At 38.4% G+C, this 16,545-nt stretch overlaps 2 protein-coding genes across 2 annotated transcripts in view; both read left to right on the forward strand.

The window, feature by feature from the left end:
- The window catches only part of LOC143292300 (chitinase-3-like protein 2), a 32,849-nt gene extending 29,444 nt beyond the window's left edge, over positions 1-3,405 (forward strand). The window contains exons 8-9 of the mRNA XM_076602488.1: positions 44-191; positions 3,338-3,405. Of these exons, the coding sequence (XP_076458603.1) occupies positions 44-191; positions 3,338-3,405 (216 nt within the window). The remainder of the gene's footprint in view (positions 1-43; positions 192-3,337) is intronic.
- A 2,144-nt stretch (positions 3,406-5,549) lies between these two features.
- Positions 5,550-13,509, forward strand: LOC143292955 (uncharacterized). The gene is made up of 3 exons (XM_076603677.1): positions 5,550-5,792; positions 6,642-6,782; positions 7,179-13,509. The coding sequence occupies exons 1-3, from the start codon at positions 5,600-5,602 to the stop codon at positions 8,051-8,053; spliced, it is 1,209 nt and encodes a 402-aa protein (XP_076459792.1). The 5' UTR covers positions 5,550-5,599; the 3' UTR covers positions 8,054-13,509.
- The last annotated feature ends 3,036 nt before the right edge of the window (positions 13,510-16,545 follow it).

Consider the following 16,545-nt stretch of genomic DNA (forward strand, 5'->3'; position numbering starts at 1 on the left):
TCCCTTTTTCTCTTTACACCCCCACCCATGCCCCTTTCCACAGAGGGAGTGGATGCTGAAGGTGGGAGTGGCGGGCGCCATGTTCTGGGCAATGGACATGGATGACTTCACGGGCAGGATGTGTGCCCTGGGCAAGTACCCTCTGCTGCGCGCGCTGTCCGGGATAGAGGACAACAGGCAGGGGGGAGGAGGTAGCTACAGGGAGGGGGGAGGAGGTAGCAGTGGGGGAGGGGGAGGAGGTAGCAGTGGAGGAGGGGGAGGAGGTAGAGGGGGTGGGGGAGGAGGAGGAGAGAACACTGGTGGCAGTGCAGCCCATTTGCCTTCAGCAGCAGGGCCCTGGGGTCTGTGTCTGGCCGTCCTCTTCTTCGTCTCTGTCTGGTTCGCCAGATTCTTCTAGGCTCGAGGATTTGGGAACTGCAATTGGAAACCATTCGGAGAACATAGGGTTCATAACAAGTTAAGGACCGCTTGGGGACCTTGTACTTAATTGTCTTGTTCATTGATTTAATTTGATGAACTTTATTACCTGCAATTGTCTGTGTCGTTATCAGGAAACAAAATTTGTGTCGACAATGATTTTGACAGTTCTGCAAATAAAGAAGAAAAAAACACCTGATAATATGTACGCGATGTCTGCATATATTTAGGTGTGTGTGTATGCGTGGATACGAAGTTCGTTCGGATGTGTGTGTGTGCGAGCGCGCGCGTGTGTGTGTATGTGTCCTGCAAATTGTTTACACACAATGTGCGTGTGTGTGTGTGTGTGTGTGTGTCCCGCAAATTTACACACAAGTGTGTGTGTGTGCACGGTGTGTGTTCCGTGCGACAAATTCACACACAACTTATTCAAGACGTTTATTTTGCGTAACTGTTTATCAATCAAAATCACTTTTGCCACTTCTTTTTGTACCCAGAAACACTAGTCATTGTCATTATTTTATACAAAACTAAAAAGTAACTGCTTCAAAAAGGAAGCAAGGGGGAAAAAGCTGTTCCTCGTTCACATGAAATGTGGCCAGATAGGCTGTTTTGAAGACGAACAGAATAACGTCCAGCACTGAGATGACAATAGCAATTCGAAAATGTCTTTATTGCCTAGTTTAAAGCCATAAATTTGTACGTGTTATTCACCTCTGCTGCAAGTGTAACTGAATAAATCTAAAAGTGACACCACATTAATTCATGAACGAGACATCATCACACTCCACAGGAAAAAATTCGGTATAAAATATTTATTTATTTTGTATTTTCTTTTTATAAAGACATCTTGCTGTAGGGCATATTCTTGAAGCTCTATGCGCTATGCAATAGCATTAAAAACATTCAGTCAAACATCCCCCCACAAACATATGCAAAAAATGTAAAATATGCAAGAAATGTATCAGGTACTGATAAAAAGATAAAAACGAAACAATGATAACAACAGAAATGTAGACAATTGAAATTGAAAGACGTCCACACTGAAGCACGTATGCTCATACATACATACATACGAAACACACAACGCCCGCACACACACGTGCGCGCGCGCGCTTGTACGCACGCACGCACAAGTTATAATTATTTTTTATTTTTATTAAGACATCTTGCTATAGCGCATATTCTTGAAGCTCTATGCGCTATACAATAGCACTAAAAACATTCAGTCAAACATCACCCCCACAAATATATGCAAAAAATGTCATTGATTAAATCAAGAAATGTATCGGGTACTGCGGATAAAAAGATAAAAACGAAATGAAATGTAGACAATTGAAATTGAAAGACGCCCACAAGCACGTACGTATGCGCATACATACATACATACAAAACACACAACGCACGCACACACACACACACACACGCGCGTGCGCGCCCGCGCTCGTACGCATGCACCGACAAACGCACGCATACCCAGACACGCTACTCATGCAATGACACACACATATACACGCACCTACAGGCACATACACACGAACACAGATCAACAATCAAATAATGCAAACTAGTAATTACGACATTGCATGATAAAACAGTTCCTGCTAAGCATTTCCCCGAAGAAACACCGCACATAACACACACAGATCAAAACTAGAAAGATGAAGCAAATGTTCACACACACGCACACACACGAATGACAAACAATTGAAACAATCCGACTACAACATTATATGATAAAGCAATATTCATTAAACATTTCTAGTAAAAACGTATCTACATTACATTTATGAAATTAAACCTGAAAATGTAAAAATGTTCGCATTGTAAAAACACTTACACCTCCGCCCCGCCCACATACACTAGCACACACACACACATTAACAACGACAAAACACAACGGATGAACAATTGAGTAAACAAATTACAACACTACTTCACAAAACAACTCGTGTTAAGAATCTCTCACACTGGCATATTTATACATTAGAACAAACACACACACACACACACACACACACACACACACACACCTACTCACCCACCGCACACACGCAACACACAGACACAAGCTCGCGCGCGCGGGCGTACAAACACCCGCCCCAATTTTGTTTGCGTTGTCAGGTTCCAAAGACGTCCTAAATAAACAAGGTCAAGAAAAAAAACTACAAAAACGCTTTTTTCCCTCTTAGTTACTGCCACTGACTGCTGTTTGCCATAACAATACAATACAAATTACAATTCAATAATACATAATGGTTGTCCCTCTGTCTCAAGAAAGACGTGACTGTGTACCAATCAATGCACACGGGAGACAATACAATGCAACACAACATGATACAACACACTGCAATAGAACACAGTGATGTGATAATTATATGATAGTATGTGATGTGACTATCATCATTCAGTTCTCACTATCCCTGTCACTCGTCGCTTGTAAAAAAAAAAAAAAAAATTAATGTAAGGCAATGTACGGGGTCATGGTCAGTATACTTCTGCTTCGTGGACATGTATCTGTGGACAACATCTGTTGGAAATTATTCTTGGGAGAGAAAAAAAATCAAGATATCCGCTAAAAACTCGTGGTCTTTTGCCTCCAAATTACTGCCACTGTCTTTTACATCTGCTTGCTGTTTCAGCACCAGTGATGGTTGTCGAGGTCACACGAAATGTCGATCGTCATTCACAGGCGTTAAATACCGTCATCTGAAGTCACATCAACATATTCACTGACAAAAAATGCTCCACTGTAGAGTTCAGTTTAATTAACGACCAACGTTGGCTGACGCCTTTGAATTGTTCAAGACTTTAGTCTTTGAAAGTTTTCTCTGCGGTTATTCGTAACAAAATCCCCCGACAACATGCACATCTCAACCGTCTTCCTGCAGCAAACGTCCTTCTTTATGACATCTGACAGCCCCGTGCATTGTGAAAAGCCAGCTTTTGCGAGTCTCTGCCGGCGCCACCGGTTTGGAACTGGAGTGATGTTAGACAGGTTGGGGAGGGAGGGACTGGTTTGTTTTTCATAATTCGGATTTATATTGAATCTGCGATAAACTGGTTGCCGGTAAGATACAATATCTAATCTTTGTGGAAACAGTCAAACGAACAAACAAAACTGTGGGTAGCGCACACACACTGTGGCTTGAAGGCGGGGCCGGGATCGGGAAGTAAGGGTGGCAGATCGTCAGTCATGCAGTACTGACTCGTTTGAAACAGTTTCACAGAGTACGCTGAAGTGCAAACTTACTATCCACAGTATCAACCATCAAAAATGACTACACTCAAACCAGTGCACTGACCTATAGCGATCGAAACTTAAAAGATCGATTTCACGGTGTAAGAGAAGCAACTGTTTTCAGAAAAAAAAAACGAATGACAATGACTGATGAAAAAAAAAGAAGTTAATATTAGCCTCCGGGCCCATGTTATCAGATTGCAGCATTGGGATCAACGAGGATGAAAACCGAAACTGAAATGAAATAAAATAAGATACATTAGTAAACAGATAAACAGTTAAATTAATGAATTGATACATTACATTACTGAGTAAAAACAAAAATGAAAAAAAAAAGAATAAATGAAGTAAATTGTAGAAAAGGTTTTATAAACAATAATATGAATAAATGAAAAAAAGAATATAAACACACACACACACACACACACACACACGTGCGTTACCCAAAGTCACAATGTCAGTGAATACGAGACATGATGACAGAGTTTCAGAGTTTGTTTCAGAGTTTGTTTATTCCCATTAACTCTTTTGAGTCATAGAGAAACAAGGAAACATGACAATAACAGGATGACGGCCACAGAGGAAGAGCGAAGATAATTTAAAAAGAAGAAACAAAAGGGGGGGATAATACAAATGGGGGGGGAAAATAAAATGAAATAAAAGGCCAAATGTAATCATCATTCTGGTACAATGCAATAGGAATAGACAAATGCACAGATCACAACTTAGATTTACAATACGGTTCTGTATCTGACTAGTTGAGCCTGAACTGGGAACTGGGGGGTCAGTTGGAGCATAGCATTAATAATGACATGGTGTAACAAAATAAAATGCATAATAATTTGCATGTTATTTTAGCACCCATTTGCCAGTAATACTGGGACTGGTTTGATATATACAAGAGAAAAAAAAGTATAAATACACACACACACACACACACACACACACACACACACACACACATATATATATATATATATATATATATATATATATGATCATGCAATTACAAATGGATATGTACGGGATGCGGTGTCAAGATTAACACAAGTCATTGTAATTCCTATTCAAGAAGTACAGTTAAGGCATAAGTGGCAAAGAATCCGGACTGAAACTGGCTCCTAACGAAACATATTAAAACCTTCTTTAATTAACTTAGCAAAATTTAGTAACTTTTTGTTACTACTAATAGACATTAATGTTGCATATTTGTGGAAGTTGGGATGCGTTTTGTCATACTTAGGTAAATACTGATTGCGGAGATTTTGAATTGCAGGACATTCCATGACAAAGTGGTATTCGTCTCCCACTCGATTCGTGTCACAAAGATGACACAATCTTGCTTCTTGTGGTATGTTCATGTGTCTCCCTTTCTCAATTGGTAGTTTGTGATTACTTGTTCTGAGTTTCAACATTGGGATGCTATAGCACAATGGCAAAATGTCTAGATAATTTTCAAAAGCTATTTGGCTTTTAAATAGACTGTAGTTATTGGCTTTTGAATAGTTACGACAAATTTCTACCCATTTTTGTGTATAACTATCTTTTAGTCTTTGGGTCAGATTGTTTATCAGCCATGCAGTTGATACAGATTATGGATAGTACCACACAAAAGACCGCCCATTTTCATCTAGAATCTGTTTGATTTTAAGTAACCAGTCATTTTTGTGTATTTCTAAATTAAAACATTCAGTTAATGTGTTCAGCATGCGAGATGAGAATTTTTTTACTAGTCAATGTGTCAATAGACAATTTGTGCCAGAATTTGACCGTTCGGCAATATACATGCACAAACAGGGGGAAACGTCCCGTTTCACCATTGATGAAACAGTTTGGAGTGAACACAAGACGGTTTGGCCAACGAAGGGACATCACTCGCACAATCACTCGACTTCCTGATAATGGTGTCGCGCACTTAAACATTGCTGACCGATTTTCGCTATGAAACGCTGGGGTTTAAGACACAGAGGTTTCAGGGTCGGTTTCATCGGTGTAGTCGTCTGTTCCATCTTCTACGTGGTCGGCTTCGCCGCCCCGGCATGGAAAAACACAATGGGGCTGTGGATGTCTTGTTCAAGCTCTCACAAGATGTGTGTTACTCACTCCAGCCATACCTCATCCATGATCCCTGCAGGTAAGCTCAAGAAGAAATGCTTTGTGGTGGATGAAGGTGGATGAAGTAGAAATTCTGGAAAGACACCAAAGAGGCTGAGCTTTCGAAAACATATTTTTCTTCAGAAAATATCAACCATTTCAACAGATTCAGTCATTCATTCCTGTTGTATTCTGAGTGCATTTTGACTGCTTTTGCTGGGTTTTCGTTTGTTTTGTAAATATTCAGTATTGATTGATGGTTGGTGTGTTGTAAGACTAGACCTGCCATGGAATGAATAAAATGTAACTTTTGTGTGACTTACTGTTGTTTACTCGTGCCATCATGATTTATATGCATTTTGAATCACTGTGCACACTACACACACACACACACACACAAACAAACAACTTTTTCTTTAGTTTGTGAGAATAGTGCTGGTGTTAGTATGATCTGATTCCAAATGCATGCGTTGAGTTAAATGTGGGGAAGCTGTTGGCCATTTGTGTGTGGCAGGGTGCTTGTGAGTGTCTGTGAATTTGTGCAGTTTTTGTCTGTTTGTCTGGTATTGTGGCAAGATCATTATCATCATCTGGCTTTTGATTCCTATTTTAAAAGGTCAGGGACTTTAGTTTCATATTGGGCTGTAATGTTTGCAGTGTAATCATCATGAAATAGCTTTTTTTAAGTAAAAATAAGAGAGAGAGAGAAAGAGAGATATCATCAAATGAAGATGTTGGGTTTTTTTTTTCTAACTAAACTACCCAACTGTAATAACTGATCTGGTGCAAATCATTAATTGTTGATATTAACTTTCTTGTAAAGAAAACAATGAGCAATTTCATACATGCAGTTTTACATGAATAATGATTGTTGTTGTTGTTTTTACAGCATGGTTTGAAGCAGTGAGAGCACTGGAATGTCTGAGCCTAATTTCCATCCTGCTGTGTGTGGCTGCAGAAGTCTACATGGACTTTCTGTCTAACCCATCCCCAGACAGAAGGCTGGTGGAACTGCTTGCTTTGATTGGAGGTATGTGTATGCACCTGCTGAGAAATTTTATTGTGCATATGAAAGCTTTGGTTCTGTACAATAGAATGCTCACTCTGCACATCATGATAGATTTTGTATCCCTGGCTCTCTGTGTTTAGAACTGTGTTCTGTCATTAATCCCACTCACACCCCACCCTCCCTTCTCTCTCACATTTTATCATTTTATGTGTAATGTGTTTTTTTGTGATGTAGTGATTGATTCAGTGACTTATTAATGATATTTTTACTTTGTTTGTTTTACAGTGGGACTCATGTTAATTGTGAGCTTTGTACTATTTTTTATTTCTGTATCATGTGTTCTTTTCTTTTCTTTGATCTGTTTTTTATTGCTTTGTTTTGTTCTTTTTAAACAGCTAAAATCATCTGTGTGTGCAGGGACCTGTGGCCTGATGGGCTGCATCATCTTCGCTGTCTACACTCCACTGCCCAGCGGCAGGATGGCCCACTATGAGGTGTATCTCAGCTGGGGTTTTGGCCTAGCCACTGCTTCTTCCTGTTTCCTCATTGCCTTTTCCTCGGTTATTGCCTACTTCCGTAGGAAGGGCCTTGATGTGGCCAACTACGCTGCTTCCAACGCTGTTCACTACAGTGCATCAGACGGAATGGTGGTTCCTCAAGGCTTTAACGGCATGGACTTGGGCCCACCTGCTTACAATGAGGTGGTTAACCAGTCCAGTGGTGGAGGGCAAGGGACCTCAGGGTCTGGTCCACCTTCTGACCCATCACAATTTGGCTATTACAAGCCTCCATCTCCTGATGATTCTCAGCCACCCCCTGCTTACTACCCCCCACCACCAAGTGGACAGTTTGAGGCCCCTCCTCCCTACACCATTGTCCCATCTTCTGCGTTGTCATCAGGTCTGCCAAGTTCTGACCAACATGCAACAGAGAGTGGGTCCATGCCAGTTTTCCCTGATGGGATGACATCGGAACCTGGCCAGACCACTACCAGCCAGGCACCACTGAGCATGGAAAACAGCGCCACAGACAACAGTGCCCCTGATACTGCCTCTCTTCCGGTGTCTTCAGGGATGAGTCAGGTGATGGCTGCCAATCCTGCGATGCCCTCAGTGCCTGCCTACTACGTGACGGTACTGGGTCAGATGGTGCCGGTGTTCAGAGAGGAACTGCAGCAGGCTGGGCGTGATGTACCAGCAGCAGGGGCTCCTGTGCCAGCCTACTTCATCGTGACCCAGGGGCAGCACGTGCCTGTCTACAGTGAGGAGCAGGCCAGGGCTCTCACCAACTAGAGCAGCTCTTTGGCACCTGCTTCAGTTAAACAATAGGGGATGAGGCTTTGATTCTTTTTTTTGTTGTTGTTGTTGTTGTTGTTAAAATGTCACTTTTCATATATACAAGAAACACTCACTCATACTAGCCATAGTGGTTGAATCAAGATTTTGGCCTACCTTCGTTCAAAGGATAAAGAGATGGAGTTTTGATTTATCCCTTTTTTGGTTGATAAGTCATTTTTTATATAAGTTGACTCCTCCTTTTGGGGCTATGTCTGTTCAAAGAGTAGAGATCAAGATGATGTTTGATTCATCCTTTTATTTGATTTTATGGTGTGTTTTTTTGCTGCCTCTATGAATTAGAAGTCATTTTTTTTATATTCAAGTAACACTCATTGAATCCTAGAGCTTGCATCTGTTCAGAGAAGAGGTTACCAGCATTATGATATTCACTTTTTTTGCTGCTAAGCTGCTAAGAAATCACTTTAGTCTAAAAGAAAAAAGAAACTCAAAATAGTTGAATTACCTATTAAAAACAAAAGAACTATTACTCAGAGTACCTAACACATTCTCCCTTAACTCTGAAGAGTAATTTGGGCACTGCACAAAACTGTTCACCAAGTTCCTTCAGGTTTATCGGTTGTGTGTTGGCCAACCCCCATTTTGGAAAATGAGTTGTTTACTACCCAATACATACTGGACACAAACACACACACACACACACACAGAGAGTTCAGTCAGTGCCTTCATTCTTGACATATCCAATGTCAGTGCAGTGTACAGATGACAACTTTATGGCAGAGGGCACACACAGCAAGCAAGCTGAACTTAAAATAAAACAAAATAATTATGACAGTGTGTATGAGGTGGAAAATTGAACAAGAAGTATGCTAAGATACAAAAGAAAATAACATAAACGTGTAATATTTAATTATTAATTTTCAGCTTACAACACTGAACTGTAAAATTCAGCACATCAAGCAATCTTGCAGACCTTGATCAGTTTACTTTGTGCTGTAAAGTTTGTGATCATGTTATTTACTAGATTCAGGTCGCTCTGGAAGTTACTTTGACTGATAAGATATTAGTATCTCATAAAGAAAATGTCAAATATAAAATTACATTAAAAAAAAAACACAAAAAAAAACAACCCAACAGAATAGCTACTTTTATCAAAGTAATTTGATTACAATATTATAAATACACATCATTGCATGCATCTTGTAAACATTTACTTTCCATGAGTATGAACTGATTGAATTTAGAACTGAAACTAACATTTATCTCCTATTACTTCATCACACACACACACACAGAGTCTCTCTCACACACACACAGTCTCACACACACACACAGTCTCTCTCTCTCTCTCTCATACACACACACACACACACACACACACACACACACACACAGTCTCTCTCTCACACACACACAGTCTCTCTCTCTCTCTCATACACACACACACACACACACACACACACACAATGATTACACTACAGCCCCCAAGCCCATTAAAATAATGAAAGTGAAGGGTTTACTCTGTCTTTTCTAAGAACTGCATATCTGGTCCTACCTTGCACAACATTTAAATGATTTATTCACAAAGGATCGAATCTGCAGTTTGAGATTTTGAATTTTTTCAACTGGTGATAGAACCAGTTGTGAGAAACTAAATGTTATGGGAGGCTCCTGCAATCTACTGGAGTGCAAGTGTACTGAAGTAAGGGAAGTAATCTGCCAGGAGTGAGAATGTATTAGGATTTGTATTTTTCTTTTTTGTCACAACAGATTTCTCTGTGTGAAATTCAGGCTGCTTTTGCCAGGGAGAGCACATCACTACACTGAGAGCACCACTCTTTTTTTTCTTTTTTTTAATTTTTTTTTTTTTTTAAGTGAGTTAAAAAGTTACTGGGCCACAAATCCCTGGGAAAGGAATTGATTGCGACGTGGCAAAAGTATAAGAGGGCTCTGCAAAAGAAGAGTGGACAGGGAAATTTCTGTGGTGTGTATTACAGCTTTTTATATGGTCATACATGTATACACACACATGATTATTATCTCTTTTTTTTTAATCAGATAAAAACACACCAGTATATGCAGACATATTTATCTGATTAAAAAAATAAGATAATAATCGTGTGTGTGTATACATGTGTGACCATATAAAAAGCTGTAATACACACCACAGAAAGCAACAGCTCCCACTGTTGATATTTATTGTGTGTTCATACAGTATATTTTTAATCTAATATTTAAAGTAATGATGTCCTGATTGTAAACTGGAACATTGGAATTTTGGATATCATGATTTTAAATTTTGGTGAGTGTGTTTCTAATTGTATGCATATATATCATATCAAATCCTAGTGTGTGTCATATCAGTGGCCAAAAAATTCTGTGAACGACATTGAATGAATTGATAGGGAGTATAAAAATTGAAATTGCTATTTGATGTGAAAGACAATGAATGAATTGACATGATATATGATAAAGGTTAGATGGCTGCAATAGCAGAGTGGTTAAAGCATTGGACTTTCAGTCTAGGGGTCCCGTGTTTGAGTCTCGGAAACAGCGGGTGAAGGGTGGAGATTGTTCCAATCTTCCAGGTCAACATACGTGCAGATCTGCTTGTGCCTGAACCCCCCTTCATGTGTATACGCAAGCAGAAGATCAAATACACACATTAAAGATCCTGTAATTCATGTCACTGTTCAATGGGTTATGGAAACAAAAACATACCCAGCATGCATACTCCTGAAAACAGAGTATGGCTGCCTACATGGTGGGGTAAAAATGGTCAGACACATAAAAGCCTACTCATGTATGCCAGTAAACGTGGGAGCTGCAGCCCATGAACGAAGAAGAATTTAAGAATAAGAAAGGTTATGATTATTGGATGTGAAGACATGGAATGGATTGACTGAATGTGTAAGAATTATTATTAATGGATGTGAAAGACATGAAATGAATTGGCAGGATACTTATTAGTTAAGAATGGTTATTGTTACAGAATATGAAAGACATGGAATGGACTGACAGGATGTTTAAGAATTGTTATTATTGGATGTGAAAGACATGGAATGGTTATTGTTATTGGATGTGAAAGACATGAAATGAATTGACAGGATACTTAAGAATAGTTATTGTTACAGAATATGAAAGACATGGAATGGACAGACAGGATGTTTAAGAATTGTTATTATTGGATGTTAAAGACATGGAATGGTTATTGTTATTGGATGTGAAAGACATGGGATGAATTGACCGGATGTATAAGATTAAGAATCATTATTTTTATTGGGAGTGAAAGACATGGAATGAAAGGTTAGGCTGACTTTTGTATGAAGGATAGTTTTTGTTACAGACATGAGATGTACATAGATGGTTGTTATCCTTGACTGTTTCATTGTGCCTTGATGTGTAAAATATATATCATTAGCTTTATTTTTCTTTGTACCCCAGCTTCTCATTATAAATGTAACCAGGTTGGATGGAGTTAATACCCAATATCATTTGTGTCATGCCTGTGGTGGTTACTTTTAATGTTAAATGTACAAATCAGAGCACTAGTTTTAATTATGCATTTTCTTTGACACAATTATGATTTTTGCTTATTATCATATGCATGTAAAAACCATGGTTTGTTTGCGCGGGCCACAGACACATATACCCGGTAATCACAATTCACAATGTTTTATTTCACACTGCCTGTACACAGATCATCTTGCTGCTCATTGTTACATCTCACAAATTTGTACTCTTTATTTTGATTGCATAGATAAGTAACAGTGAGTGGCTAAGGCTGAGGTGAGTGGTTGGAAAGGACCCAATAATTATACATGCACTCCATGGTCAGTTTCATTCCTTACTTAAGATGTCCAAGAATTTAAAGTATGTCATCCTGCATCATTGCCAATTTCATATGTGCATATGAAATTATATACTTGAATTTCATTATTCTAGAACTGTATTTGGACTTAAGATGATTATATATAGATAATATATGTACCAAATATTTGGAGACCATTTTTTGTTGCTGTAGTTATCAGTGTTGTAAAATTATATTTGTTTGCTGTTGTTATTAAATGATAGTACAAATGGTTGTGAGATTTTGTCATGACATGATACTTTTTCCCTTAACAGTGTTTGTGTCAAATGTCATTACGTGATACTTTTTTTTCTCAACATTGTTTGAGTCAAACCAATTCTTTTCTGTGAATAAACAGACCTTGAAAGTTTTAAACATATCTATGACAATAACCTCATTTTGATTTGATTTTGTTTTGATTTGTTACTGTTGGGTTTTTTTGTTTTTATTAAGAATTGAGCATGTTTATTTTTGAACTGCTGCATATTCTTGGTGAAGGATCTGATAAGTTGTTAAGACCTGTGCTTATGTGTTCTGGAAAAGGTGCGTACATACAAAGAAAAGGAATGTTCTTGTAATTTTTTTTTTCTACTTTCACATATCAGAGATGGACAACATGTAATTATGTACATGATCATCATACGCCTGCATACTCTGTGTGTGTGTGTGTGCGTGTGTGTGTGTGTGTGTGTACAGGTCTAAAATTGGTTGATCAGTTGGCTGGCAAGTTAATTGATAGTTTATGCCTTTTATTTGTTGGTTCCTGGCACATTCTGCATTTTCATGGCATTCATGCATTGGTTTCTTCTTTTTTTCTTTCTTTAAAAAAGGCATGTCCTAAATTTATGAGCTGGAGTTTGATTTCTTTCCAAAATTAACATTTAAAAACAAAACGAATCAAAGAAAGAACAGTTGTTTTGAAGTTACCACTATGTGTTTAATAATAAATGTTTAAAGATTTTGATAATGATATGTTAATGATAATAATAATAATAATGATAATAACAATAATAATAATAATAATAATAATAAATGCAGGTTTATATAGTGCCGGACCATATCTCAGATGGGGCTCTCCGTGCTTTACAATAAAATATACTAATTAAAACTATGTACAAAGTCAACACAGTCTCACATGACAATGGCTAAAAATATACATATGCAAGACTAAGTGACATAAAAATATGTAAATCAAGACAGGCACCATCACAGTCCCAAATCACACAGGCATAAACCACAGCAAAACAGAGCACATCACATTCACCATTGTCAAAAACAGATAAATAAGAAATGAAATAAAAATAAAATAAACACCAAGGGACCAGACATCATGCAAAACACACTAAAATCATCACAAATGCATACAACTTACAGCAAGCATGTGCAGGTGGGAAAAAAAAAACTTTCAGTGAGAAAAGTACAGTTTGAAAAGATATGTCGTGAGTGCTCTCTTTAATGGAAAGCGGGTGTTTGGGTGTAACAAAGGTGTGAGGGTAGTGAATTGCACTGTTAGTGATGATTTTCATTGAAAGCACCAAATGAATGCCAGAGACCTGTTGAGATAAAATCAATGTAAAAACTGAAATAAAGTATTTTAAAAGTAGTTTACTTTATGCTTGTGTCAAATGGATTCTCTCTCAGTCTCATCTGTGTGTGTGTGTGCGTGTGTGTGTGTGTGCAAGTCTAAGTCTGTGCAAGTCTCTGTGTGGGTCTCACCATGCAAATCCAGCCTAAGTTCTTGTCAGGGGAGGAACAGGGCATCCACACACAGACACACACACACACACACACACACACACACACACACACACTCATCCTTTGATTCAAAGTAGGTTTTATATGCACTAAAATCATCAAACCAAAAACACAAATGGAAATGATATCTGAAATAGACAACATTGTTCATAATTTGTCTATGAAATGTACTAGTGTTATGCTTTGCTGGGTACCTTCTCATTGTGGTATCGCTCCATATGTGTGGGTTGACTGGGCTGCAAGAAATGGGGTGTGAAATTCTGAATGGTTAAATTCTGAAATGTTAACAACTTGTAGAGACTGCACCTTATGACCAGTTCAACAAAAGACTTAAAAAATTTAGTGTCCATACAGCCAAAAGTGCATAAATGTCTCAAAGCAAAAAATCAGTGAACAGTTCTTATCTAGCAATAGCATATCCGCTTCTCACTCCAGACATATCACTAGTTTTGTCAAAAGATTTCTTTTGAATGCTCTTCATACGAAATACAGCAAAAACATAAAATGTTCTTGTGGAAGAGAAATAACAGTAACTCACTTGTCCAATGTAAAAAATCACAAGAATTGTTTATTCAAAAACATGTAAATTATACTGTTTCTGAAGCAACTTTACTTGAACATTCTTTAATGACTATTCCCTCTGCAAATTTTCTGATTGTTTGATTATGAGCCCAACTGGTATCTTCCACTATTCCCTCTGCAAATTTTCTGATTGTTTGATTATGAGCCCAACTGGTATCTTCCTTTGATTGATTCACATGTCTTCATGACTTCAATTCAATTCAAAATACTTTATCTGCTTCAACCCAAAATAGAAAATTCTCTTTAGGCTCACTTCAAATAAAATGCCGGTCAGCAAAAATCAAAGAGAAAAAAACAAACAACTGGCACACCCTTCACATATCACCACGCACACGTCAATTATTATGTAAAAAGAAAAACATGTTGGTAAGATACTATTACATTATGATTTAGAGTGTAACAACTGTGTGTGTGTTGCGTGTGTGTCCATTCGTGTGCATGCATAGTTCTGTGCGCGCGCGCGTGTGCACATGTTTCTGTGCCTGCGTATTGAGCGTGTGCGCGCACATGCGCGCATATGTTTTCGTTTCAATCATTATAAAAAGGAGAATATTCAGTAAGATAATTATAACATTTAAAAAGACAAATGCTCATCAACAAATAAAACTAAAAAACGAATGAGCAACTGGCACACCCTTCCTTGATCACAGCATACATTTGAACTATCATGTAAAAAGAAAACATTCAGGCAAGAAAACAAAGATAAAGTGAAACATTTCAATGATATAAAAGGAAAATATTCAGTAAGATAATTATAACATTTAAGAACATGAAATCACAGTTGAAGGGTCAACACCGCCACCAAGACTAAAAGCATGTAAAACCCCTTTCATGCCCCTCTGCGGCAAAACAATAACAGTGAGAGCGCACGCGCACACACGCGCGCGCACGCGTGCGCACCCACACACTTCTCCCCTCTCCCCCTCCCCTCACTTCTTTCTTTACACGCATGCATGCATACATATAGGGAAGAAGGACAACTGTCATCATAACAATAAACAAATCACAGGCAATGGAATAAAAACATTACTTCAGCGAATCATTTATCACAGCAACAGCAGAGGGGGCAAATGATATTTTGTACACATTCTTCTTTGCAAGAGGGATTTTACATCGTCTACCAGAAGAAGGGAGTTTCTGAAAGACAGAGTTAAGTGGATGAGTGGAATCATTAAAAATTTGGAATGCTTTTCTGTTAAGAGTGGATTTGTATAGGGTGTTCAGTTGTTGCTGGGGCCTGGTTATGATTTTGCTGGCCAAGTTTACAACTCGTCCTAATTTTGTCTTTAACTTCACAGTCAGATTGCCAAACCAGGCCACAATGCTGAAAGCCATGACACTTTCTATCAGACTTCTGTACACCAGCTCAAGTATGTGTGGACTAACATTAAAACTTCTTAATTTTCGCAGTAAAAAGAGTCTCTGGTGCGCTTTCTTGGCGCGGCAGTGGCATCAACATGTTCACTGAATGTGAGACTGTGATCAACTATAGTCCCTAGATATTTAAAACTGTCCACTATTTCCACTTGTTTCGGATCTATTATGACTGGATTGTGTGTGTGTGTGTGTGTCCCTTTCACTGCCTAAAATAAGTTCTTTTGTTTTCTCCACGTTCAGTTCGAGAAAGTTATCCTTTAAGAAAGAGTTTATGACACTAATTTCTATAAAAAAAAAAATACTGTGAAATTGAAAACTCGTCTTTTAAAAGACCTACTAAAGCCATGTCGTCAGCATATTTTACAAGATTGAGAAAAAGGTCTGAGCATCTGATGCCATTAATGTAGAGCGAGAAAAGCAAAGGGGATCAAACACAGCACTACGGAACTCCAGTATTCACAATAATAATTTCAGACAATATGGGCCAGCCAGAACTGACATTCAGACAAACACGCTGTGGCTGATTGCATAAAAACTGTCGTATCCATAAAATAAGGTCAGCTGTTACATCTAGGTCTATAAGTTTCTTCACTAAACTTTGGTTATTTACAATGTAAAATAGCAGATAAAACTTATAGTCAGTCAACAACTCTGTCTCTATATCAATCTCAATTTCACACACACACACACACACACACACACACACACAGATTATTGCCATGTCTGTTTTGCTGTTTACGTCATATGATTTGAGTAGGTCTTGCATGTGGTAAGTATATAATAGGTTTCACATGATTAGCCAGCCTTAAACCATGGTTCCTGTCAGTCAGGATGCAATATTTCTCAAGGTCCATGTGAAGGTGGCAGCAATGATGTATTTGACTTCAAGCAGTTTACAGGCTACAGAGGTCAAGGACACAGGATG

The sequence above is a fragment of the Babylonia areolata genome, chromosome 18, assembly GCF_041734735.1.
Source record: "Babylonia areolata isolate BAREFJ2019XMU chromosome 18, ASM4173473v1, whole genome shotgun sequence".
Lineage (NCBI taxonomy): Eukaryota > Metazoa > Mollusca > Gastropoda > Neogastropoda > Buccinidae > Babylonia > Babylonia areolata.